The 25693-nt window shown below is 41.4% G+C and overlaps 2 protein-coding genes and 1 long non-coding RNA gene across 7 annotated transcripts; 1 reads left to right on the top strand and 2 right to left on the bottom strand.

Moving 5' to 3' along the window:
- Window positions 1-5339: 5339 nt before the first annotated feature.
- Window positions 5340-7405, bottom strand: LOC123727817 (uncharacterized). The gene is made up of 3 exons (XR_006759747.1): window positions 6723-7405; window positions 6377-6548; window positions 5340-6256 (listed from the first exon to the last, which is right to left on the bottom strand). It is a non-coding gene; the product is annotated as an uncharacterized lncRNA (long non-coding RNA).
- Window positions 7406-7422: 17 nt separating this feature from the next.
- On the top strand, window positions 7423-16188 carry LOC106573640 (zinc finger protein 319). Of its 4 annotated transcripts, XM_014148875.2 has the most exons (3): window positions 7423-7778; window positions 10420-12044; window positions 12210-16188. In XM_014148875.2, the coding sequence occupies exons 2-3, from the start codon at window positions 10727-10729 to the stop codon at window positions 12527-12529; spliced, it is 1638 nt and encodes a 545-aa protein (XP_014004350.1). In that variant the 5' UTR covers window positions 7423-7778; window positions 10420-10726; the 3' UTR covers window positions 12530-16188. The 4 variants fall into 4 exon arrangements, with proteins under 4 accessions (XP_014004350.1, XP_014004347.1, XP_045553164.1 ...); XM_014148872.2 differs by having other exon boundaries at window positions 7425-7778; window positions 10420-16188; XM_045697208.1 differs by having other exon boundaries at window positions 7426-7702; window positions 10420-16188.
- Window positions 16189-16190: 2 nt separating this feature from the next.
- On the bottom strand, window positions 16191-25184 carry cfap263 (cilia and flagella associated protein 263). Of its 2 annotated transcripts, none has more exons than XM_014148877.2 (8): window positions 25050-25184; window positions 24773-24911; window positions 24220-24381; window positions 21954-22109; window positions 21522-21758; window positions 21153-21260; window positions 20866-21021; window positions 16191-20631 (listed from the first exon to the last, which is right to left on the bottom strand). In XM_014148877.2, exons 1-8 carry the CDS (start codon window positions 25178-25180, stop codon window positions 20416-20418), a joined length of 1305 nt encoding a protein of 434 aa, XP_014004352.2. In that variant the 5' UTR covers window positions 25181-25184; the 3' UTR covers window positions 16191-20415. The 2 variants fall into 2 exon arrangements, with proteins under 2 accessions (XP_014004352.2, XP_014004353.2); XM_014148878.2 differs by having other exon boundaries at window positions 16191-20594.
- Between the last annotated feature and the right edge of the window lie 509 nt (window positions 25185-25693).

Raw genomic sequence — 25693 nt, 5'->3', positions numbered from 1 at the left:
GGGTCTTTCTCCATTAGAATTGTTTTATACTGTTCAATTCAACTTCAACCTAAAATAATTTCCTGCATTTCCTGCACTCGTTTGAGATCATTTCCACACTGCCACGATATGGGGAAAAAAACTAGGCCTTATTTTTAACCAAAAGTTGCAATTGCGATTTAGATCAAAACACTTGGGTTAACTTTTAGAATCATGGAAATAGAATGTTTATTCTAATTCTATAGTTAGAATATAAATAATAGTAGGCACTTTAAATACAGTGTTTGACATGACAACGAATGGAAATGCCATGGACGAGTTATTGTGGCAGGGTAGAAACCAAAGTGATGCTCAGTGTTTCCTAGGGGACCCTATAATATTTGGCTACATTCAATCTTTATTCATGTAGCCAACATATTCATTCTTCGTCTATTCCTCTTCGATTTTGAAGATATTTTTGCATAAACAACATTCTGATTTAGGCCTCCACCTTGACTGGTATCAGGCTGTATTAGCTAGCTACGTTTGCACTGACTTAGTACTTTTATAAACTAGCGATTAGCATTAGTGGCTAACACAATTTAGCTTAACTTGCTAAGAAAATACAAACTAGCTGTTTGCAGATGTAAGAAACACAAACTAATATTGTAATTATAGAATGCTTGTGGATTTATATTAAGATTAAAGTGTAAAAACCATCGTTGTCATCAACATCGTTGCATATGCTGCATTGACCATGCAGATTGAACGAAAGTGTCTCATGGTAAAGCAACAACATATGCGCTCCTTGAGTGACGGGGTGGGACTAGGTCTGTGTAGAAAGTGGCATGGAGAGAGAGAGCGGAGAGCGATGACTCAAGTAGCGGAGTAAACTATACAAATGGACGTTACACACGGCGTAACACATTTAACAAACCAAACATTAAAATACCATTATAGAAGGTCAAGTAAAAACTCAAACCGGGCCGTGCATCAATACCGGTATATAGTAAAATACAGTATACTGCCCAGCCCTAATTCTCAGCCCTCAATAGCATGAAAACTAAATACAGGCACAGACTGTGTGTGGAAAATGATTTAAGGCAGACTCTCCAATACAACCCAACATTGCAGAGTTATGTGCATCCTTTCAAGCACACCCTTCTAATTAGCCTGTGGTGAGTTATTCACAATTCTCGATGAAAAAATGAAGTTTTATATGTAAGAGGCTAAATAAAGAGCAAAATTATTAGTGAGCGTTTCAACCGAGGACAGACGATTGCACTCTGTTTAAAAGCGCCTCAAGGCTAAAGGTGATTCATAGACACAGAACCCTGCAGGGGAGTGGAAGAGATAAGAGACAAGTCAGACATACCACTGTAAGCCACACAGGAGTGGAAAATTACTGCTGAGCCCTTAGAAAACACTAAACTATTGTTCTCTCCTGCAAGTTTGTATAACTGTATATGCATGGGGTTGGTCCATGAGTAGAAGGTGTTGACATAGGCAGTTACATCACTAGGGGTTGACTGCAAGCATATTAAAGCAACTTGGACTTTTTTATTTTGCAGAACTTACTCGGAAACATGCGTGCTATGTTCCCGTTGTCAACTTCTGTCTGCAATTGCATTAATAAACGTTTGATTGATTTACTTAAAGATATTGTCTGATTGCACCAATGATTGACAAGGAACAAGGAACCTACCGCAACAGAGCCCTCAGTTCGCTAAGGTAATAGAAACTTTGGCTGAGGGAGAGACCGATTAAGTGAATGAATAGCGGTTTTGGTGGCAACAAGCTTTGAAATTAGCATATTTTGCATCACAAACAAAGTACTTGGGTTGTGCATTGATGTTAGTTTCAGCTGTTAACTAGCAAGCGTCCTACCTGACAGGTCGCTCATACCAGGTGGCGTGGCGAGAATCTGTCTCCGCACCATGCGCTCTCACCACTGGTGTCCCCCAGGGCTCTGTTCTAGGCCCTCTCCTATTCTCGCTATACACCAAGTCACTTGGCTCTGTCATATCCTCACATGGTCTCTCCTATCATTGCTATACAGACGACACACAATTAATCTTCTCCTTTCCCCCTTCTGATAACCAGGCGGCGAATCGCATCTCTGCATGTCTGGCAGACATATCAGTGTGGATGACGGATCACCACCTCAAGCTGAACCTCGGCAAGACGGAGCTGCTCTTCCTCCCGGGAAAGGACTGCCCGTTCCATGATCTCGCCATCACGGTTGACAACTCCCTTGTGTCCTCCTCCCAGAGTGCTAAGAACCTTGGCGTGATCCTGGACAACACCCTGTCGTTCTCCACTAACATCAAGGCGGTGACCCGATCCTGTAGGTTCATGCTCTACAACATTCGCAGAGTACGACCCTGCCTCACACAGGAAGCGGCGCAGGTCCTAATCCAGGCACTTGTCATCTCCCGTCTGGATTACTGCAACTCGCTGTTGGCTGGGCTCCCTGCCTGTGCCATTAAACCCCTACAACTCATCCAGAACGCCGCAGCCCGTCTGGTGTTCAACCTTCCCAAGTTCTCTCACGTCACCCCGCTCCTCCGCTCTCTCCACTGGCTTCCAGTTGAAGCTCGCATCCGCTACAAGACCCTGGTGATTGCCTACGGAGCTGTGAAGGGAACGGCACCTCCATACCTTCAGGCTCTGATCAGGCCCTACACCCAAACAAGGGCACTGCGTTCATCCACCTCTGGCCTGCTGGCCCCCCTACCTCTGAGGAAGCACAGTTCCCGCTCAGCCCAGTCAAAACTGTTCGCTGCTCTGCACCCCAATGGTGGAACAAGCTCCCTCACGACGCCAGGACAGCGGAGTCAATCACCACCTTCCGGAGACACCTGAAACCCCACCTCTTTAAGGAATACCTAGGATAGGATAAAGTAATCCTTCTAACCCCCCCTTAAAAGATTTAGATGCACTATTGTAAAGTGGTTGTTCCACTGGATATCATAAGGTGAATGCACCAATTTGTAAGTCGCTCTGGATAAGAGCGTCTGCTAAATGACTTAAATGTAATGTAATGTAATGTAGCAAGGAAGTTGGCCTACAAAGCTGGAAGCGACAGGTAACTTATTGCATTGTAAAGTTATTGTAGCCTGTATGGACATTGTTTTGCGAACAGTAAGTTACAGTTTCTACATTTCTACATGCCATGTCGCATTATTCAAGTGTGTTAATATAACTACACTGTCCAATTTACAGTAGCTATTACTGCGGAAAAAAATGCCATGGCATTGTTTAAGAGCTCATAACAACAAAACACTTTTTTCACTACGATAAGTTCGATAAATTCACCATCCAAAGGGTCCCAGAGATAACATGAAGTGTCGTTTTGTTAGATAAAATATTTTTTCACATCCTAAAAAGGTCGATATAGCATGCACAATCAATTTTGTAATTCCACTCGTTCAATTTACAAAGAAAAGGAATCTAACCCTAAACGTTGTTTCAACCAGTCAAATCACATTCGTATGTGTTCCTCAGAGATCCTAGAGCATAACCAGGCTTCACTATATCATTAGGGGTGTAGTATATCCTATAGGACACCAAATTTTTTCAGAGAGCGATGCCTTCATGGCACGCCGTTGACGCGGGCGGTCTTCACTTCATTGATTCTTAACTTTGTCGAATAAGCACCAATCGGGGTCAAACAAAGCTAGCTAGATAGCCAATGAGCTGGCCTTTACGGGAGTATCCAGAAACCCTGTATCTGTCTCAAAATGTAGTTGCTAACCTTGTGCGACAGCATGCCTTTTCCTTTTGGACAAAAATTATAAGAATATTCAGAGTTATGAAGTTATAAAAACTCCAAGTATACAGGTTTGACGATATTCTTGCAGAAAAAAATGTATGCAAATGTATGTCTCCTTCACAATTTGCCCAAATGTACCTGGGTGACATTATACTAAATGTCATGTAGTGAGCTCATACTTCAAGTTATCCGTCTGAAACTTTGCACATACACTGTTACCATCTTGTGGACACCATCGGAATTACAACCAGAGTGATGGCTAGAAATTGAACCTTTCTGTTGCATTTCAAAGATGGTGGTAGAAAAATAAACAGTGGGATTTTTCTTTGTATTTTCTTCTACCAGATCTATTGTGTTATATTCTCCAACATTCACATTTCCACAAGCTTCAAAGTGTTTCCTTTCAAATGGTACAAAGAATATGCATATCCTTGCATCAGAGCCTGAGCTAGAAGCAGTTAGATTTGGGTATGTCATTTTAGGCAAAAATTGAAAAAAGGGGCTATCCCTAAGAAGTTAACTTCTTCGCAGCATGAGGGGGAGATAAACATGATCCATCCCTGACTCCCAGTGCAGGTTAGCAATGAGTATGTGGAGCAGGCACGGTGCACTCAGTGGGGGACATCGGCTGTGCTGATGGACAGACTTGATCTGTGAGACACAATTGACAGAAGTACCGAAAGTAACAAGTTCTAGGACCAAACCGTTTTCATGCGCTACTAGCGTCTGAAACATGCTCCTGCAGCGACATAAAACCAATGCACCTAACAAAAGAGAGGGCTATAAGATAAGAACAAAGATGTTTGGGAGATGTAATAATAAATAGAAATTACCTTTATTTAACTAGGCAAGTCAGTTAAGAACAAATTCGTATTTACAATGACAGCCTACATGAGGTGTCAGAAGAAACTGGTGAAAGAGAACAGTAATGGGTTGGAATTGAATAGTGTATTTGTAATTCGCTACATGCTTTTGTGTTCAGACCTTGTAAAAATTGTCAAGGGTGAACTACTCCATGGTGCCGTCCACTGCTTTCATAAGCTCTAGTAGCTGAGCCTGTCCTGTGGAGACTTCCATAGCCAGGAATGTCCTGTAGGGGAGAGCAGAATACTAGATCATAAGACTATGATCTAGTACATGATCATGCTGTCAAATCAATAATTTTTTGGGGGTGTAGACTACAGTGAAATGCTTACTGACGATCCCCTTCCCAACAATGCAGAGTTAAAGTAACCTAAATTTGCTAAATATAAAGGAAATAGTGACAAAATAACAAGGCTATATACAAGGAGTACCAGTACTGAGTCAATATGTAGTGGTACGAGGTAGTTGAGGTAATATTTACATGTAGGTAGGGGTAAAAGTGACTGGGCAATCAGGATAGATAATAAACAGAGTACCAGCTGCGTATGTGAAGATTGTGAAAGTGTGTCTGTGTGAGTGGCATGTCTGTGTGAGTGTATGTAGTGTGTGTTGGAATGTCAGTGTAGTATGTGTGAGTAGAGTCCAGTGAGTGTGCATAGAGACAGTGAAATGCAAATAGTCCAGGTAGCCATTTGATTAACTGTTCAGCAGTCTTATGGCTTTGGGCTAGAAACTGATCAGGAGCCTTTTGGTCCCAGATTTGGCACTCCGGTACTGCTTGCCGAGAGGTAGCAGAGAGAACAGTCTATGATGGGTGGCTGGAGTCTGACAATTTTTAGGGCCTTCCTCTGACACAGCCTGGTATAGAGGTCCTGTATGGCAGGGAGCTCAGCCCCAGTGATGTACTAGACCGTACGAGCTACCCTTTGTAGTGCCTTACGGTCGGAAGCCAAGCAGTTGCCATAACAAGTGGTGGTGCAGCCAGTCATGATGCTCTCAATGGTGCAGCTGTAGAACTTTTTGAGGATCTGAGAGCGCACGCCAAATTTGTCCAGCTTCCTGAGGAGAAAGAGAAGTTGTCCTTCCCTCTTCATGACTGTGTTGGTGTGTTTGGCCCATGATAGATCCTTAATGATGTGGACACTGAGGAACTTGAAGCTCTCGACCCGCGCCACTACAGCCGCGTCGATGTGAATGGGGGCATGCTCGGAACAGGCTTGGCACATTTTGATAAGAGATCCTACTGTACCTGGTTTTATCATCATTAGAGTGGACCTTCAGTTTCTCAGCCAAAGAAATTAACCTATACAAAAGATTGCAATCACTTTACCTCATTCAGACTATTTAGCAGAGTATTTGTTTCCTGCCAGCATACCTCTGGTGACATGCATCCTCTAACCAAAATATAACAGAGAATAGTAACACCAATTCCACAAACAAAAGGGACAAAACATAAATGTTGTTTGTACTATAGCAGATCTCCTGCCATGTGCCAAGCCTGTTCTGAGGGACTGTATGGAAGGCTGGATCCAGTGATGCCTCAGAACCACTGTCTTAGACTGAGGTGAAACTCGTCTGTATGAGTGAGGGAGATGTCATGGGATCCTGCTACTTTAGTCATCTTATCAAGCAGCTCCAATAACCCTTCCTCTGGGATGTCTAATGGAGGAACATAAGAAGAAGTAGTGGGATGTTAAGACAGAGAGCAAACAACTCTTCAAGACAAAACCATTGTGCATGTGATGCGAGTGTATGCAGCTCTGAAGATAAGACATTTACATGGAAAGTACACATAAGTGGCCCAGTTTCCCCTCTCCTCTCGTGTTTGAAAGAGCGAATCCGTCCACCATGTTGTATGCTGTCCACAGTCTGTGGGTCATCATCTTCCTCTGTAAAAATGTCCAGCAAACTGCCAGGAAGAGGCAGTCTGGACTTGGAGTCATCTTCCTCCCTATGCACAGAGACACTTGCTAAACTGGGATTGTGATTGCAGATACACATGCATGAAATAATTTAGGAAAATGCAAGATAAATCAACGAGACAGCCTACTATGAAATCGCTCAAACTAGTACATCTTATTGATAACAAAGAATAGTTTAAACAATGTTCGGGAAAGGATGCTACCTTGTTTTGGTGGCGTGTTCCTCTGATTTGTGCTTCTTCCTTAATGAGTTAACATCGTAGCCTTTTTGTTACATCCTCTAATAGTACATTTTGTATTTCCTCTTCAGAGCTGCTACTGTAACTGACTAACATTTTAATATGCGAAGCTTTCAAATACAAATTCATAAATAAACTTTCTTGATTTGTAACATAAAAATAAGAAATGGGAACATTGAAGTTATAGAAGCACTGACCAATGAACGGATTGCGCAGGCTTGCAAGATACTTCCGATAAAAACAAACCGTTGTTGTGGTCATTTATGTCCCCCTGAAACAAACAACCGATCAAATTGGTTCTGAAAACATTTTCACAGTAGACTATATTTAATCATAATTTACATAATGGTAGTATAATTTAAGTAGCTGCGTGTATGGTATATTTTCATTTAAATGTGATTATCAGAACATAAGTGATTATCTGAAACAACCTCTTCATATAAGCATCTTCGTGGGTTACAAAACATAGCAAGGCACCACACATTTATATAGCTTTCCCTTACTTACAATCAATGACATTATTTGTGAAAATAAACAACAATATTACTGTAATGCATAGCTATAAATGGATATTCACTGAAGAAAGATAAAAGCTATTCGTTGCAGGTTCCGGGTGTATGTTGTGAGCGTGCCAATTAAACCTTGGATTATTCATGTTCCCGTGCCTGGGCAGGATCTCTGAGGCTAGTCAGTTAGCTAGCTAACGTTTTATTTTATTTTTTTAAATCGCCTTTTTAAGCGGGAGGAGTATGGCCTAGCGATCACATATTGACAGGGCGTTGACAAAGTTAACCATTCTGGGCAAAATAGAATATTACACATTTAGTGGGGTCATTTAGAACGACACAAAAGCTCTGCATTTTTCGGCCCTGGTGCCAAACCCGCTTGACAAGAGAGCAGACAGATATTCGACTGACCGAGGCTGAATGCGGATATGAAAGGAGGTATTATTGGGCCTACGAATACTTTTTCTGTCAAAATCGTCAGACGCTACAAAAAACTCGCCGCAAAACGTTAAAGGTATGTTACCAGCAATACTGTCCCAAATATGTTACTCATTTATTTACTGCGTCTATAGAGCAGTTTAATACAATAGCTGAATATTTTCCAATCCCAACATTACAAGCAAACGCAACGTTAGCTAGCTAGCTCGCCATACAGACGTATGCAACTATGCTTCTGCTATATGAGACAGCGACTGCCGCCCGGCTCCGTTAACAAATGATGGGCCGTATGCTTTTCTCTCTTGTGTGGAAAATGCAATGGGGTAACTACCTAGGTAAATCGAGTTGTTTTTCTTCGGTTTACATTCGTGCGCAAACACCGACCAAATGGTTGCTTATTGATTGCGCACGCTGTGGATGATTTGAATATGCATGTCACCAATACTGTAATCTTGGGGAACACCGATCGTAAATCAACCCAAACCAGTATGATTTACATATTCATCAAGGAGTAACGTTAAGAGCATTACTAGGCATTAGTGCTCACCCTATAGAATGTTTTGAAAAATGGCCCGATGTCCTCGGACGCACCAGTTTAAATACTGTCTGCCTCCCTATAATACATATAAATAACAACCTGGACTCAGTGGAAGACGGAATATAGTACATTTAACGTGTTTCCCTTCATTTAGTATATGTTACGTTCGTATGGTATGTATTAATTTGTGGATGTCCAAATATGATGTTACAAATTACAATTCAGATATGTTACGAATTACAATTTGTAAAATGTATTACGAATTTGTAAATAGGTGTGATACGTTAGCTAGGTGGCTAATTTTAGCTAGGCTAGGGGTTAGGTTTTTATTTTTTTACATTTATTTAACTAGGCAAGTCAGTTAAGAACAAATTCTTATTCACAAAGATGGCATACTGGGGAACAGTGGGTTAACTGCCTTGTTAAGGCAATGCTCTAACCACTAGGCTATTTGCCGGGTTAAGGTTAGGTGAAGGGTTAACAAACATGCTAAGTAGTTGCAAAATAGCTACCCAGCTAGCAATGAGGAATTGGCCAAGAAGGGCCCTCTTCCGTGGGGCTGGAACTGATTGAATCGGCCCGGTGTAGGACTCTGTCCGGAATCAAAATGAATGACTGCCCAGAATCGGACCAAGTACATTGGGCCATTTCCGTCTACCAGAATTCAGCCAACTTTGCCGGCATCTTACCAGAATCTCCCCGATGCAAATTTAAATAAATATATACAAAATGACCCGATTTTTAGTAATTTTAAATATTACTATTATACATTTTATACATACAAATTATACCCATCCACAAAAAAAAACCATTTTGTCTCAGTGGAAACTCCTAGCCTGCCACAGGAGTCGCTACAGCGCAACGGGACAAGGCCATCCCTCCCCTAACTCGGGACGATGCTGGGACAATTGTGCGCCCCCTCATGGGTCTAACGGTCATGGCCGGGAAGGGTCTCGAACCAGGATCTGTAGAAATGCAGTTTGCACTGCGATGCAGTTTCTTAGACCGCTGCGCCACAAAGTTTTTAATGCTTATCTATTGCCTTGACCAAAGTATCAAAATACTACACAGGACTCTTTAAGAATTTAATGTTAATTGTATTTTTTTAATCACAGAAACAATGAGGAAAAATAAATAAATAAATACATGTTAATTATATATAGCAGCCTGTGTAATCATCTGCCAGGGAGTAGCCCCAATTGGCCCGAGCCTCAAGTAATACATTTGGGCCAGACAACTCTCATCGGAATCGGCCCAAGCCCCAAGTAATACATTTGGGCCAGATAACTTACATCGGAATCGGCCCAAGCTCAATCCCCGCATCCTAGACATAAGTAATACTGCCGAAGGCGGCCCAGACTCTCAGCTGAGTACCCCGACTCTCAGCTGGAATCTGCCCAGATCCACTGTGCTAGCTGGGTACTAAGTAAAGTTGTCCGAGATGAGATTCGAACATGCCGCCTTTGGGTTGCCAGACGTTTGCGTTTTATATGCCCACCCATCCTCCCAGACCAATCATCCTCCTTTTAGTTTTTGCCTGAAGTAACCTATCTTATGTAACCATACCAAACCTAACATATCATAGTAATTTGTGTGTGCCGGATTTACATTTTACTATGTTATGTCTAGTCTATGATACCAGGTTGAAAATAAGGGCATGTCTTTTGATTTTGATTGTTTGGATATGGCTATCTTGTAGTGTGTTTGTGATGATGGATCATTAGACAAGTAAGCAGGAATGAAGTAGCCCTCCACAGCTGCTTTTAATCTGATGGATGGATATAATAGTAGCAGTGTTGTTTTCTGACCTGCTTCCTCTGAAGTCTGGGGAGGCAGGTAGGCTAGTGGTTTGAGTGTTGGACTAGTAACCTGAAAGGTTGCTAGATCGAATTCCCGAGCTGACAAGGTAAAAATCTGTCATTATGCCCCTGAACAAGGCAGTTAACCCACTGTTCCTAGGCCGTCATTGTAAAAAATAATTTGTTCTTAACTGACTTGCCTAGTTAAATATATATATATATATATATTTTTTTAAAGTCTATCCTTTTGTGCTCTGATAATTATTTTGTTGTCTCAGGGGAAGTCTCTGTGAAACTGAGATCTTGCACTTCTTCTAGGATGCCATACCGCACACAGTACTAGTGAATAGTTTAATAATAATTGTTCCCTTTTTCTGCAGTCATCAGAAGAGGACTGAAGACGCATGGAGACAGTGGTTTTAATTTTTTCTAAATTTAAATGTCTTTGCAGCAGGTGTTCTTCCTCTGCATATAATTTTCAGACACCCAATCTATTGCATCCTAAAAACAAGCCCTTTTTATATGTATATATTTTTATATTTAGTGATGTTCTCCACCGAAATGGCAGACTAAATTTCAGACTGACTTTCCACCCTACCCACCCATCCACCAATCAATGTACCTTTGATTTTTCTTCATAAAAGCCCCCACTACGATACAAAACTGAATCCCTACACGAGAGCCAGGATGAGTGAGGCGTGGCAGCAGCATGCTGTTGCTCCCCCTCCGGTGGTGCACACCATACCACCGGGGGCGGAGAATGCGTTGGGCTGCGCCGTCTATGGTATCGTCCTGCAGCCTGACCCCGCTCTGCAGCAGTCGCAGCACCAGCATGGCCAGCAGCACAGCCAGCAGCATGGGCAGCAGCAACACCCTACCCAGGTACAGCAGCCTTCTCTGCAGGTAGGGGGCGAGGGCGGTCACAAGTGTGGAGCATGCGGCCACGACATCTCCCACCTAGCCAACCCACATGAGCACCAGTGTATGGTGAGCCAGGACCGCTCCTTCCAATGCACCCAGTGCATGAAGATCTTCCACCAGGCCACTGATCTGCTGGAGCACCAGTGTGTGCAGGTGGAGCAGAAGCCCTTTGTGTGTGGTGTGTGTAAGATGGGCTTCTCCCTGCTCACCTCGCTGGCACAGCACCACACCTCGCACAACAGTACCAACCCCATGAAATGCTCCATCTGTGAGAAGACCTACCGACCGGGCTCCTCTGGGAACACCACGCCCTCCTCCTCTGCCACCAACCCTCAGCAGCCGTCTGCTGATGGAGCCTCTTCCAGTGGGAGTGTGGCAGTGGGATCCTCTTCCTCAATTACATTTCCATCGGCCCGTGACAGGCCCTACAAGTGTTCCGTCTGTCAGAAGGGTTTCAGGCACCTGTCAGAGCTGGCCCGCCATGAGCGTGTGCACACTGGAGAGAAGCCCTTCAAGTGTGACACATGTGACAAGAGCTTCAGCCAGTCCTCTCACCTGGCCCATCACCAGCGCACCCACAGCTCTGAGCGCCCATACAAATGTGCTGTGTGTGACAAGAGCTTCAAGCACCGCTCCCACCTGGTGCGCCACATGTACGCCCATTCCGGAGAGCACCTGTTTAAGTGCAACCTGTGTGAACTGCACTTCAAGGAGTCTTCTGAGCTGCTGCATCATCCATGCCACCCACAAGGGGCACGCCCCTTCCGCTGTGCAACCTGTGGAAAGGGCTTCAAGCGTCCATCAGACCTGCGGCAGCATGAGCGCACTCACTCTGAGGAGCGTCCCTTCCACTGTGAGGAGTGCCAGATGAGTTTCAAACAGCAGTATGCCCTGGTGCGCCACAGGCGCACACACAAAAACCCATCTGACCGCCCCTTCAAATGCAACCTTTGTGACAAAGGCTTCTTGCAGCCATCCCATCTGCTATACCACCAGCACGTCCACGGCATGGAGAACCTGTTTAAGTGCGCATCCTGCCAGAAGGAATTCAGTCAGTCAGGAGAGCTGCTGCGCCACAAATGCGGTGAGTCGTCCTCTTCATCTAGGGAGACAGACAAGCCTTACAAATGTGATGTGTGCGGCAAGGGATACAAGAAGAGTTCGACACTGCAGCGACATCAGAACTCGCACTGTCAAGAGAAGCCCCTAAAATGCTCCCTATGTGACCGCCGCTTCCTGTCATCCTCAGAGTTTGTGCAGCACCGCTGCGACCCGTCCCGAGAGAAGCCCCTCAAGTGTCCCGAATGCGAGAAGCGCTTCAAGTACTCATCTGACCTGAATCGGCACAAGCGTGTCCACACCGGGGAGAAGCCCTACAAGTGTGCTAGCTGTGATAAAGGCTTCAAGCAACGGGAGCACCTGGCCAAGCATCAGAGTGTGCATTCCAGAGATGCCCAGTTCAAGTGTGTTTGGTGTGGAGAGCGCTTTGGAGACCTGGGAGCTTTGCAGGAGCACACAGTCCAGCACACAGCTGAAGGAGGGGGTTACCCTGTGCCACCTTGCATATAGTCACGCCCCTCCGCTCTGTACAAGTTCATAGCAAACGTCCCTGTCTACCATTAATTTGCAGCACCCAGCTTAACACACTTGAACTGGGCATCTCTGGAGTGCACACTCTGGTGCTTTCCAGAGATACCCAGTTCAAATGCTTTGGAGACCTGGGAGCCTTGCAGGAGCACACAGTCCAGCACAAATCTAAAGGGAGGGTTACCCGATGGTAGGTTACTCTGTGCCACTTCTTATCCAGTCCATAGCAAATGTCCCTGCCTACTCTTAATTTGCCCCCAGCATATACAATCCATACCCTCACTTCCCATCTGAAAACTGATACTAGTCCACTTCCCCACCCTAAGAAACCCATACAATTTATAATTGTTTAAAAAAAAAAAAATAAATAGAAGTCACTGCCAAGTGTCACTGCTTTAGGGCTACTGGACAGAGGAGGAGAAACCAACAAGGATATGTCTTTCACTTCAAACTCTAGGGTGGATGTTCTAGCCCAGGTCATTTACTCTATCTATCCTTACCTTCTTGAATCAACTTCCCTGCAAGTGGGGAACAAAATAAATGTAAATCACCACATTAGCCTACATTTCTGTCTATGAAAAGCTTTGCATTTGTACATAAATTACCTTGTAGATTAAAAAGAAAAAAGGGGATGTGGACCAGTTTCCCTTGTGATGACCTGCTTGACTGGTGTGTTGCACCATGACCCAGAACTATTCTCTTGCCAACAGTGGTTGTCACTCCAGAATGCATCTACAGAGATCCTGCATGCATTAATGTTCCATTCTCTTACCCAGGATACTGAAGACTTTTATGATTGCTAAGTTTCAGCAGCTGCTACAGTCTACTGATGGCCTCTTGCTTTTTTTTAAATTTTGGAATCAATGACGCTGTATCAACTCTAATATAAAAAAAATTGTTTGGTGGGTGGAGGGTTGAAATTATTGTGTATTGGTTACTTTTCCACAACCTAATCACTGTAGTAGCAGTGTATGCATATCAGGAAATGGAACCGGTTCAGGGAACAGAACAGAAAACCAGAAATATCACCAAAAAAAAACGAGGATCAGAACCGGGAACGAAAGTGATCTATACTTTTCCGGAACAGAACCGTTATTTTAAAAGCATGGGAACTGGGTAATAATGTTATTTTACGTTCCAGGTATTTTTTTACAGTCCCACAAACACAACAATGCGCCTATGCAACGCCCTCACTCTGTCACTCAAAATCTTTGTGTGTGTGTGATTTTTTTAAATTAAAAAAAATAAATTATTAGAGAAGAATGGATTAACTTTATCAATGCTGGTTAACTATAGTATCCTTATCACGTCTCGCATTGGATTTATTAACTACAAAAAGGTAAGATGTGTTTTTATTTTAATTCTGATGCCGCTCTGCACACACAAGCTTGTTAGCTAGCTCTCGTCCAACTTTAAGCCATCTCTTTTCAAGTTCAAAGACATTCAAAGTTCCTTCATATAAGCCGCTCCTCCGTAGGTATAATTCTGTGGGCCTAGTTCAGATAATTCATGTCATCACAAGATGCCCAGGGCTTCAAGCCTCCTCCACCCTCTCTCGATCTTTCCCCACCTGCAAAATTTCAGTCGCATCTCGCGCCCTACAGTTGTTTACACATGCAGTAGATGTCAGACAACTATCGCTTGCCCAGTGCCATAGCAAGCTGCTCTATCCTCACAGATTGGTGAAGTAATTTAATGTTGAGCTAAATGTAAAGGTTTAAAAAGGAATTATATAAATCATTACTTTCTTGGGTTTGAACCGGTTCAGAACATTAATTTTGCTGGTGGGAACAGTGCAACGCAATGAAAAAAATAATGGTTCTGTTCTTCAGAACGAAACAATTGGAAAATAATTTTGGTTCCAACCCCTGACGCATATACAATAAAATCAGACACCTCTACTCTTTGCTTTAGTATTTTTATGATTTTTTTTTATGTACATGAATCAACTTCAACTAGAGGTGGTTTCTTTTTTTAAAATTGTTTTTGTGCTATTGTGAAATATTACAAAAGTTTGTGACTGTATATGGAAGTATATGTGGCCATCATTGTGGCAACTATAGTTTGTACCAAAACACCATTGTACTGCAGCAGATCCCAAAGGTGTGGAGATTAACCAGCTGAAGTATCAAGACATCTCACTGGTATATAGAAATATATATTTCACACTAATATACAGTTCATATTCCTACAGAGATCAGTGAAGAGTATCTGTGCTGAAAATGTCTAAAACCTGATCAAGCTTCCTCTTACGGCGTGTATGTAGTACAATATGTATGTGCGTATGTTTACCAGTTCGGTTACAGAAGTTGCATAACTGTCTTGTTTCTAAAACTGCATTGGCTGTTTTGTATGTTACAACTTTTTATCATATGAGGACTTTAAATGTTTTTCATCTTTTGAAGTCATAGTTATCATAGTGGTGGTATGTTGCAAGTTTCCAAGGAGAACATTCTGTCTCTAAGCCCTACAAGGATTCTGACCCCTGGTGCTCCTTTGTGTTTATTTGGATGAATGATTGTTGAATCATGTCTGTGAAAATGGAATTCTGGCTGTGAAGTGAATTGTATAAAACATACATCTGGTGTAGAATTTTGTCAGGTCTGTATAGTTTTTGTTAACCCCAGTTATGTCAAACATATCTGCAGTATATTTGTGCAGATCATTTTAACGTCTGGATTTTATAGCCTTGTTTTTTTTTTATAGCATCCTTACCAAAATGGGCTGCTTAAGTTTGATTGCAAAAGTTATGGATTGAACCTCTTTATAGTCTGTAAGTGGTAAGACAACTAATAAGGCAAAAATCTGTGTCAACTTTGAGGGCAAATCAATGTGGCTCAAAGTGATTTTGTGTGTGTGGAGAGGGGGGGAGGGGGTCTTTTTTCAAAGGAAGTATTTCAAGGGGATGTATTTGGTTGTGGTTTGAGTGCAGTATTGGAAAACTATTTTATGATAAGGTAATGCTAACTTTGAGGAAGGTTCTTTTTTATAATCAGTTTCAGTAGACTGTTAAACTGGGGTCAGGGTTATTTAGAAACCCATTCTACTCCAGAACTGACTGCCTCAATGTTGTTGCTCTGTTTCTTGTACTGTGCTGTGTTTTTTGTTTTCTCCATCGTCACCTGAGGTGGGCTAACAGTTTGTCATTTGTCTGTCGTCGTTCGTCTTTCATCTGGCATTAAGACAACATCAAAAAGCAGTTGCGAATTGAATTGAAAAGTACTGTATATGTTTAGTTTATATAAAACATTTTTAAATATTATTTTAAAATCTATATGAATATTTCCATTCTTGGGAGGAGGTAACAGGGCCTTTTAGGATGTAATGGGGGGAGATGTTTGACTGATGGAAGGGTCATTAGGACTGTGATTGACATGACTTTTGATCTGGTGTAGTGCATAACGGTTAGCCCCTACCTATTGACCCTGCTTTCTCTGTTCTGTGCATGCCTGCTGTGTTAGTTCCTGTAATCTGTCCTAGGTATTAGTGCTTCAGATGGCACTTATTCCCACATAGCTTTTTTCAAATTGTTATGTGAAAAAATAATTGTGACAATGTACAGTATGTGTACATTCATGCTAAAATATCTGTATGTAGCATTCAATACACACAGCACTAACAAATAAACTTTTTATAAAGGGGGGGGTGTCATGTATGTTTAATTGCAGAGGGGACTGGCATGAATTCTTTCAGGATTTTTAAGTATGTAGATTAGGTAGTTAAACAATATGACGATGTGTACATTCAGTAAAATCACATTTTCTCATTTGTAATAGGGTGTGTAATGCTTGCTTAAATACAGACTATAACATGTCCTTTATGCCACCCAGAAGAAATACACTGCACTTACCATTGATAATGTAATGTACAAATATAACACTCATTTTGTAGTTAATTGTAATCTCTGTTAACCCAGAACCAAAATCTTGCATAATTCGGTCAGATGCTATTTGTTTACATAGTCTGTCAATAGTACAGTGGTTATGCTGCAAAATGTTACGTTCATTTTGTGATAAAAGCAACCAATTTGGTACAGCTGTAGATGTGTATACCCTGAAAATATTTTTTCTAAATGGCCTAATATACAATTTATATAGAGGATTGCTTTGTGGTAAAGGCACCAAATTAGTCAGAGCTGAAAAGATTTAGATGTGGAGCCACCCCAGATTTTGGCCATCTCACAACATGGCTGCCGACTAACTATTTTACAGTTCAGAAGGACTATTTTGAGAAATGCATTTGGCAGAGTAGATTTATGTAGCCTGAAAATATTTTGATGCGGAGCCACCACAGATTTGGTCCCTGGGGGCTGTGGCATCCATCTTTGAAAATGACTACCTAGCAGTACCAATATTTTACAATGACTATTTTAAGAGAGAGGCTCCAAATTTAAGATCAGGCTTAGATATGGAGCCACTACAGATTTGGCCCCTGGGGCTGTGACGGCCATCTTACAAAATGGCCACTATTGGTAATACTTTACAGTTCTGAAGGCTTTTTTTGTTAGAGAAACACAACTTTAGTACAGAGATGAATGTATGTACAATGAAAAGGTCTGGCAGCATTCTTAAATGCATTTGACCCCAATTAGGCAAGATGTTGTACTGTATGTTATAGTTTAGAGATTCTTGTGTACATCTCCCAATGTTTTGGTAACATACCTGCTATTGGTTCATATATGGCATTGGTTGATGTACATTGTACAGCATACAATTGAATACAAGCTGTCTGGTCAGGTCCAAAGCCACAAGATTTTGTTTAGTAGACAATAGTAAGTTAGCTGCTTAGTTACAGTGCTTTTGATTCTGTGCTCATCTCTTTTGATATTCTGCTTTGCTCCACTGATCCAATAATACAGTGTATTCGGGAAAGTATTCAGACCCCTTGACTTTTTCCACATTTTGTTACGTTACAGCCTTATTCTAAAAGTGATTAAATTGTTTTTTTCCCCTCGTCAATCTACACACAATACCCCATAATGACAAAGCAAAAACAGGTTTTTAGAAACTTTGGTTGTCCTTCTGGAAGGTTCTCCCATCTCCACAGAGGAACTCTGGAGCTCTGTCAGATTGACAAGTGGGTTCTTGGTCACCTCCCTGACCAAGGCCCTTCTCCCCCGATTGCTCAGCTCTAGGAAGAGTCTTGGTGGTTCCAAACTTCTTCCATTAAAGAATGATGAAGGCCACTATTTTCTTAAACTTTCAATGCTGCAGAAATGTTTTGGTGTCCTTCCCCAGTTCTGTGCCTCAACACAATCCTGTCTCTGAGCTCTATGGACAATTCCTTCGACCTCATGGCTTGGTTTTTGCTCTGATGTGCACTGTCAACTGTGGAACCTTATGTAGTCCAGGTTGTAATTTTTATTAGGATCCCCATTAGCTAACGCTGTGACGCTAGCTAATCTTCCTGGGGTCCAACACCAATTATCAAGACATTACAAACAACCACAAATAAAGACAAACATTCAACAAGTAGACAATACAGAAAATTAAAATACCTGACAGGAAACACATTTAACATTCAGTTGATGCTTTCTATTTCTGTGTGCCTTTTCAAATCATGTCCAATCAATTGAATTTACTAAAGGCGGAGTCCAATCAAGTTGTAGAAACATCTTCAGGATGATCAATGGAAACAGGATGCGCCTGAGCTCAATTTCAAGTCTCAACGGAAGGGGTCTGAATACTTATGTAAATATAAGGTATTAATGTTTTTTATTTTTTTAATAAATTAGCAAACATTTCTAAAAATCTGTTTTCACTTTGTCATTATGGGGTATTGTGTGTAGATTGATGAGTGGGGGGGGGGAATATTTAATGCATTTTAGAATAAGGCTGTAATGTAACAAAATGTGGAAAAATTCAAGGGGTCTGAATACTTTCCGAATGCACTGTAATTATCTTAAAATATAGCTGCAAGCAGAAATGAATGAGGTTCACAGGATAACAAAGGACACAAGACCAGTTGGATAACAAAGCAAGCACTATCATGTAGGAACTATCTTCCTTTATGTGCAATCATGAGTCTAAATAAAACATTTGCTAATATGCATCTACTTGTATAGTTTGGCCATCTTTGAATGCATCAACATTATTTTTCAAACTCTTCATGGACCATTGTGATGAGCCCAAATTTGGAGTGAATCACACTTATTCCATGACAAGATTATTTTAAGCAATAGTGTTACATTGTAAAAAAAACCCTGAATTGTTAATATACTAAACAAAAATATAAACCCAACATGTAAAGTGTTGGTCCCATGTTTCATGAGATGAAATAAAGGATCCCTGAATTTTTCCATATGCATAAAAAGCTTATTTCTGTCAATTTTTGTGCACAAATTTGTTTACATCCCTGTTAGTGAGCATTTTGCCTTTGCCAAGATAATCCATCCACCTGACAGGTGTGGCATATCAAGAAGCTGATTAAATAGCATGATCATTACACAGGTGCACCTTGTGCTGGGGACATTAAAAGGCCACTCTAAAATGTGCAGTTTTGTCACACATTTTGACCAAGTTACTTATTGCCTCTAGTTCCTGTGTGCCAAATTAGAAAAAAAGTTACCAATCTATGTATGAGTTATTTGACCAAGTCAAGGAATGTTTTAAAATCTAAGAATAACAATAGGTTTCACAACTTTGCTGTGAACCCCTAATGATGGTTTGGGGGTCTCTCAGATCAACAATCACCACCAAAAGTCCATGGTATACTAAACTGTTGCATAGCCTTTACTTTGATGAAATAGCAGTAAATTATATTAAACTGCTAATAGAAAAACTAGTGTCATACTTTTGTTAAGGAAACAGTTTTAAAAGTAAAAGATAATGTGTGCCAGCTAAAGCTCTTGTCTGACTGAGAAAATTGTCCACAACAATTGTGAACTATTCCAACTTAATGGCTGGGATATTTCCCAGGTCAAACTTTTTTTTGGCCCCTTCCCAGGTTTTTGAGCAACAAAAAAAAAAATTATGTAGTATTTTTATTTTTTGGACATAAAAGACTGTAAAAACACCAGCAAATTAGCTCTAAGTGATTTTAATTTTTGAAATCTGTTCCATAGTATTCCCACACATAATAGAGAGGTATATGTGATCGTATACAAATGAAAGCAAGAATTGAAATTATGTTTTAGTTATATCTGTTTGGGTTTCTTGCGGTCAATTTGCAAATTATTTATAATTATGTTCCGGCCCCTTGACCATCCGTTCAATAAAAAATTGTCTGCAGCTTAATCTAGTTGATCCCTGTATTATACTGTGTGTAACTGTTAAACCTTTTGTGTTTCAGGAGATCCAGGCCAAGAAGTACTTTACTTTTAAGTCAAATAAGTATAGGCCATGACATTTAGTAGATTAATGATTTGCAAAATAGTGGTACAGTCTGGGGACATTTAGTAAGATGGCTGCCAGGGCCAAATCTGCAGTGGCGCCATATCTAAATCTTTTAAGGGTATCTAAGGCTACCATCGGCAACCATTTTGTAAGATGGCCGCCACAGCCCCCAGGGGCCAAATCTGTGGTGGCTCCATATCAAGATCTTTTCAGGGACCATAAATCTAGGGTCTATGACAAAGTTGGTGCCTTTACCTCAAAGCAGTCCTTCTGAATTGTAAAATGTTGTTAGTTGGGGGCCATTTAAAAAAAAATGGCTGCCACACCCCCCCAGAGGTCAAATCTGGGGTGGCTCCATATTAAAATCTTTTCAGGGTACATATTTGGTGTTTTTATCAAAAAGTGAATGATTTATCAGCGATAAGTTCAATTTTGACTTAAGGCATGATTGTTCAACCATTCTACAAATATTCCATATGCTGCAAGTTAAAAACAGCTAAAACACATGAGTTACTTTATAAGGGCATATCTCAGCTAGTTTACAAAAGAGACTGACGGATATATGATTGTTTTTTGACTGCTTTGGATGATTGAATATTTGCAGAGAATAGATTTATTAGGAAGCATGTCCAGGTTCACCGGGCTGTGACTGGTCCTGCTCCTGCAGCTTCCTTCAGCTTGTTCCAGGTCTTGGTGTGTGTCTTCAGAGCCATCTGTATGGATGGCATGGAAATCAGGAACTTTCTGGTTCTATAATGATAATTTCAGAACAGCATGTCCCTTACCCAGCTTGATAACATTACTTAAAAAGGATACCTATGTAGGTAAGGACTTCATAACATTTACAAATTCATAAGCAGAACAGAAGCCAACCGCAATACAACATGAAAATATTATTATGAATGTGTTATGAAGTATGTACTTACCTTCTGTAGGTACCCTTCGTAAGTAAAGTTATAACTAACCTACAACTTTGACTCTCACCTCAGAGATCTCAACTTTTCGCTCCCAGGCTCGGACACTCTGCTCGAGCTGGCTATGGGAGGCCTTAGCTGTGATGTATTGCAGCACGTGGGGAACACGGAAATCTGCCAGCTGGCCTCGCAGCTTCCTGTTAAGAGTCTCTGCCTTGGCTCGCTCCTGCCCAAGGACACAGAGAGGGGGATATTTATTAGCCTACCCACCAGCAGTGTTGCAAACATAGCTGAATAGTTGGCTACAAAAATCATATGATTTTGGTTCAAAACTAAACAGGTGAATGTTAAATTGACCTCTTCTGCCTGCAGAGTCTCCTCCTCGATCTTCACCAGCATCTCCTTACGGGAGGTGATGTCACTACTAAGCAGCTTTGACTCACATGTCATGCTCTGCAGCTTCTTCTACAATGGGAACAACAACACATTTCCTTATCAAAGTCCCAAACCCCCACGTACGTACTAACACAACAAAGGTCAAGTACCTTCGTTGGGCCTGGGTGATGAAAATAAGCCTTGAGTTTTATCAGTTTATCTCAAGGGATCTACCTCTCAAGTTCAGATTCCCCAACCAAGAATATATAATTCCGCTCTCCTGAACCTGATCACACCCCTGCACAAGAAAAGAGACATGTACATACAATAATGTTTGAATAGGAATCAAACCTTGTAGGAGTTGAGAACCTGTAGGGTGTTTCCTGCCAGGAGTTTTAGGCGCAGAAGGTCCTGGTTTCTTTCATCAATACGTTCGAGATACTGGCTGTTCTCGATCTTCAGCTGCTGGAAATCCACCTCGTGCAGGGCTTCACCCATTTCCTCTTTCTGTCGTAGCTGTAACTGCAACTTCCTCTTCTGCACATGGAGAGCTGCATTCTTCAACCGCAACTTCTCAACCAGTGTGTCCTGTAGGATGAAGTAAAGGTAGCAGCAGGATGAGACGAACAGGTGATGAGGTCAGAGAAACAGAGCAGCAGTCGGTAACAGTGAATGCTGATATTGAAGCTTGCATTACTTCCAAGATTTGTAATTCAAGTGAGGAACCAAATGTGATTTAAGAACTCTGACCTGACCACCCTGCCTGACATGCTGCTTGCTTACCTTTGCTCTCATCCTGTCCTCAAAATAACGAATGACCTTCTCTGCTCCCATCATGACACCTCTCTTCTCCCTCAACACCTTAGCGACATCACGGTCAAACTCATAACTTGCTTTCTTGACCTCCACAAGTCGAATATCTGCTTCCTCCAGAGTTGCCTAATATGGGGAAGGGGCCCAGAAATTATTAGTTATCAAGCTTTTGATACAATATACAGTACTAGTCAAAGGTTTGGACACACCTACTCATTCAAGGGTTTTTCTTTATTTTTTACTATTTTCAACATTGTAGAATAATAGTGAAGACATCAACACTATGAAATAAAACATATGGAATCATATAGTAACCAAAAAAAAGTGTTAAACAAACCAAAATATAATTTATGTTGAAGATTCTTCAAAGTAGCCACCTTTTGCCTTTGACAGCTTTGCACACTCTTGGCATTCTCTCAACCAGCTTCACTGGGAATGCTTTTCCAACAGTCTTGAAGGAGTTTCCACATATGCTGAGCATTTGTTGGCTGCTTTTCACTCTGCGGTCCAACTCATCCCAAACCATCTCAATTCGGTTGAGGTCAGGTGATTGTGGATGCCAGGTCATCTTATGCAGCACTCCATCACTCTCCTTCTTGGTCAAATAGCCCTTACACAGCCTGGAGGTATGTTGGGTCATTGCCCTGTTGAAAAACAAATGATAGTCACACTAAGCGCAAACCAGATGGGATGGTGTATCGCTGCAGAATGCTGTGGTAGCCATGCTGGTTAAGTGTGCCTTGAATTCTAAATAAATCACTGACAGTGTCACCGGCAAAGCACCATCACACCACCTCCTCCATGCTTCACGGTGGGAACCACACATGCAGAGAGCATGCGTTCACCTACTCTGCGTCTCACAAAGATACGCCGGTTGAAACCAAAATTCTCAAATTTGGACTCATCAGACCAAAGGACAGATTTCCACCGGTCTAATTTCCATTGCTCGTGTTTCTTGGCCCAAGTAAGTCTCTTTGCTGCAATTTCTGAGGCTGGTAACTCGAAGGAACTTCTGCAGCAGAGGTAACTCTGAGTCTTCCTTTCCTGTGGCAGTCCTCATGAGAGCCAGTTTTATCAGAGTGCTTGATTGTTTTTGAGACTGCACTTGAAGAAACTGTGATGGAAATGTTATACATGTGCTTTTGTAATAACCAATTCCTATGTTCATGCAAGTGAGTGATTGAACAAATCCTCATTTATCAGTATCTGCAATTTTGCAGTACGCCCAGACCTTGTTTTGAGAACGAAAGATATCTCAGTTTCAAGGTCTCAGCTTAGAGAGAAGAAGCCTCGTGAAGTATTGGTCTGTCACATGTTATGAACAAGTATTGGTCGGTCACATGATTGAAAAACGGTAATGATTAATTAATTATGCAAATAAATAAATCATGCAAATATAACTTGTCTGTATATAGCTGTATATAAGGCAACTGCTGGGACTGCTGCAGCAGAGCTCATAACAGACATTCACTATGGCGCATCGGGTTTGTTGGAACCTCTCCAGCGCTCTTATAATAAACAATGATTAATTTAAGATTGACTTTGCGTGTCCTTGTGTAAGAATTTCCACAACAAAACTTTCAAAGTTCTTGAAATTTTCCGGATTGACTGACCTTCATGTCTTAAAGTAATGATGGACTGTCATTTCTCTTTGCTTATTTGAGCTGTTCTTGCCATAATATAGACTAGGCATTTTACCAAATAGGGCTATCTTCTGTATACCACCCCTACCTTGTCACAACACAACTGATTGGCTCAAATGCATAAAGAAGGAAAGAAATTCCACAAATTAACTTTTAACAAAGCACACCTGTTAATTGAAATGCATACCAGGTGACTACCTCACAAAGCTGGTTGAGAGAATGCCAAGAGTGTGCAAAGCTGTCATCAAGGCAAAAGGTGGCTACTTTGAAGAATCTCAAATATTAAATATCTTTTGATTTGTTTTTAAAAAATGGGTTACTACATGATTCCATATGTGTTATTTTATAGTTTGATGTCTTGACTGTTATTCTACAATGTAGAAAATAGTAAAAATAAAGACACACCCTGGAATGAGGAGGTGTGTCTAAACTTTTGACTGGTACTGTAATAATGCCAGAAATCTGAATGGGTTTCAGTGCATCTTAACTACATAGACAACAACTAAACCAAATCACAAATTCCTCTGCAGGTTACACAGATCCAGAATAGTCTTTCTCTATCCGTTCTCTCTCTGTTTGTATATTGTGTTTACCTTATAGTTGTGGAGCACTCTCTCTGAGCTCTCCTTCAGTTTCTCCAGGTCCTCCTTGGTTTCATCTAACTCTCTCTGTGCCACGTCACACTTTTGCTCCAATGTCAGACGTTGTAACTGCTCCAGAGCCGTTGTCCGTGTTTTCATCTTTCTCCCACGGCCCTAAAGCCACAGAAATACAAGCATTCAAACATGCAGTAAAAACCCTTATTTTTCTATGGTAATAACACACACACTTTGTATTTCCCACACAAGCCTTAGCCAACCATATAATAATACAGAGAAGGCTTAGGGCTATACATCCCCAGCCCCACTATCCTGAAATTGAGAAAGTTAACAGGACTCATACTTGGAACTAATAACCGGCCAACACGAGGATGGATATGTTTTTCAAACTTGCACAGTAGAAGGCTTATACCTACGTGGTTATAGTGGACGACGAGACAATAGTGCATGAGTCAATCACAAGAGGTCAAAGAACATATAGGGTAGGGAAATCCATTTCATTCAACACATTAAGTTTATGGAAGTTGTGCAAGATGCTTTCTCATACCCCTCCAATCTCCAACTGTGATGCTGCAGCTGCTCCCAGGGAATCTGATAAAGGCTGAGGAACCAAGTCCCTGGGGTCCAAGCGGCTTATATACCGCTCATACATATCAGTTTCTGCCCGTAGCACCGCATTGGAGCGTCTGGAAAAAGAGGCAGTGAGGGACACGGCTGTGCTAGGCCTTTTGTTTTTTTGCGGCCACAAATTGCTACTCTATGTAGCAAATCTGTGAGTTAAGACAAGAGTTAAGAAGTGTTGAAACTGAAAAATATGTTTATACCTGAGTTCTTTGACGAGTTCAACGAGATGTCGCTTATCTGCTTCAGAAACATCTTGAACCGTCTCTGCCATGGTTGCTAAGGTAAACAAACTGGTGGGGAGGCGGTTGCTGCGTCTGCGCAGACCAGCCATGAACGGATAGAGTTCTAAATTACGTGACTAGCACACGTAAAATCTGATCATTTATAAGAGGAAAGTGTTGCGGATTTAGAATATTCGCATGAAAATCTGTGCCAATTGGATGGAAACCAATTATCTAAACATATATATATATATATAGTAGCTAGGTTTCTATCCAATCAGCGATCGATTTTCATGCAAATATTAGTAGTAAAAATCGTTCAATGTCTTTCCATCATATTTTCAACTCTATGGATAGTTTTGTCACAAAAACTGTTGCGTTAAATAGTATACGTGCCTACTCTGGTTTCGGCAGATGGGTCAAGCAGTTTGCAGATACAGTGCGGGTAGGCTAGTCTGCATGATAAGATTATTATGGATAACAGCGATAATATGCGAGTTTGTCAAACAGCAGTCAAGCAACAATCATCACGTCACAAGAATAAGACCCTCGATATTTTTAGGAAAGGAGCACTTTCAGCACCCCTTGAAGTTAATCATAATTGTATTTCATCTGTAGACTAA

Source organism: Salmo salar, chromosome ssa16 (genome assembly GCF_905237065.1).
Source record: "Salmo salar chromosome ssa16, Ssal_v3.1, whole genome shotgun sequence".
In the NCBI taxonomy this organism is placed as follows: domain Eukaryota; kingdom Metazoa; phylum Chordata; class Actinopteri; order Salmoniformes; family Salmonidae; genus Salmo; species Salmo salar.
The sequence above is the reverse complement of the archived record's forward strand: the minus strand, read 5'-3'. Positions and strand labels throughout refer to the sequence as shown.

Excerpts from the sequence above, each read along its gene's own strand:
- LOC106573640 (XM_014148872.2), top strand. The coding sequence starts at position 10,727 with ATGAGTGAGGCGTGGCAGCAGCATGCTGTTGCTCCCCCTCCGGTGGTG.
- cfap263 (XM_014148877.2), bottom strand. The coding sequence starts at position 25,180 with ATGGCTGGTCTGCGCAGACGCAGCAACCGCCTCCCCACCAGTTTGTTT. Across the intron at positions 24,912-25,049 it reads GAACTCGTCAAAGAACTCAG|ACGCTCCAATGCGGTGCTAC; the intron begins GTATAAACATAT and ends CTCTTTTTCCAG. Across the intron at positions 24,382-24,772 it reads CACAGTTGGAGATTGGAGGG|GGCCGTGGGAGAAAGATGAA; the intron begins GTATGAGAAAGC and ends CTGTGGCTTTAG.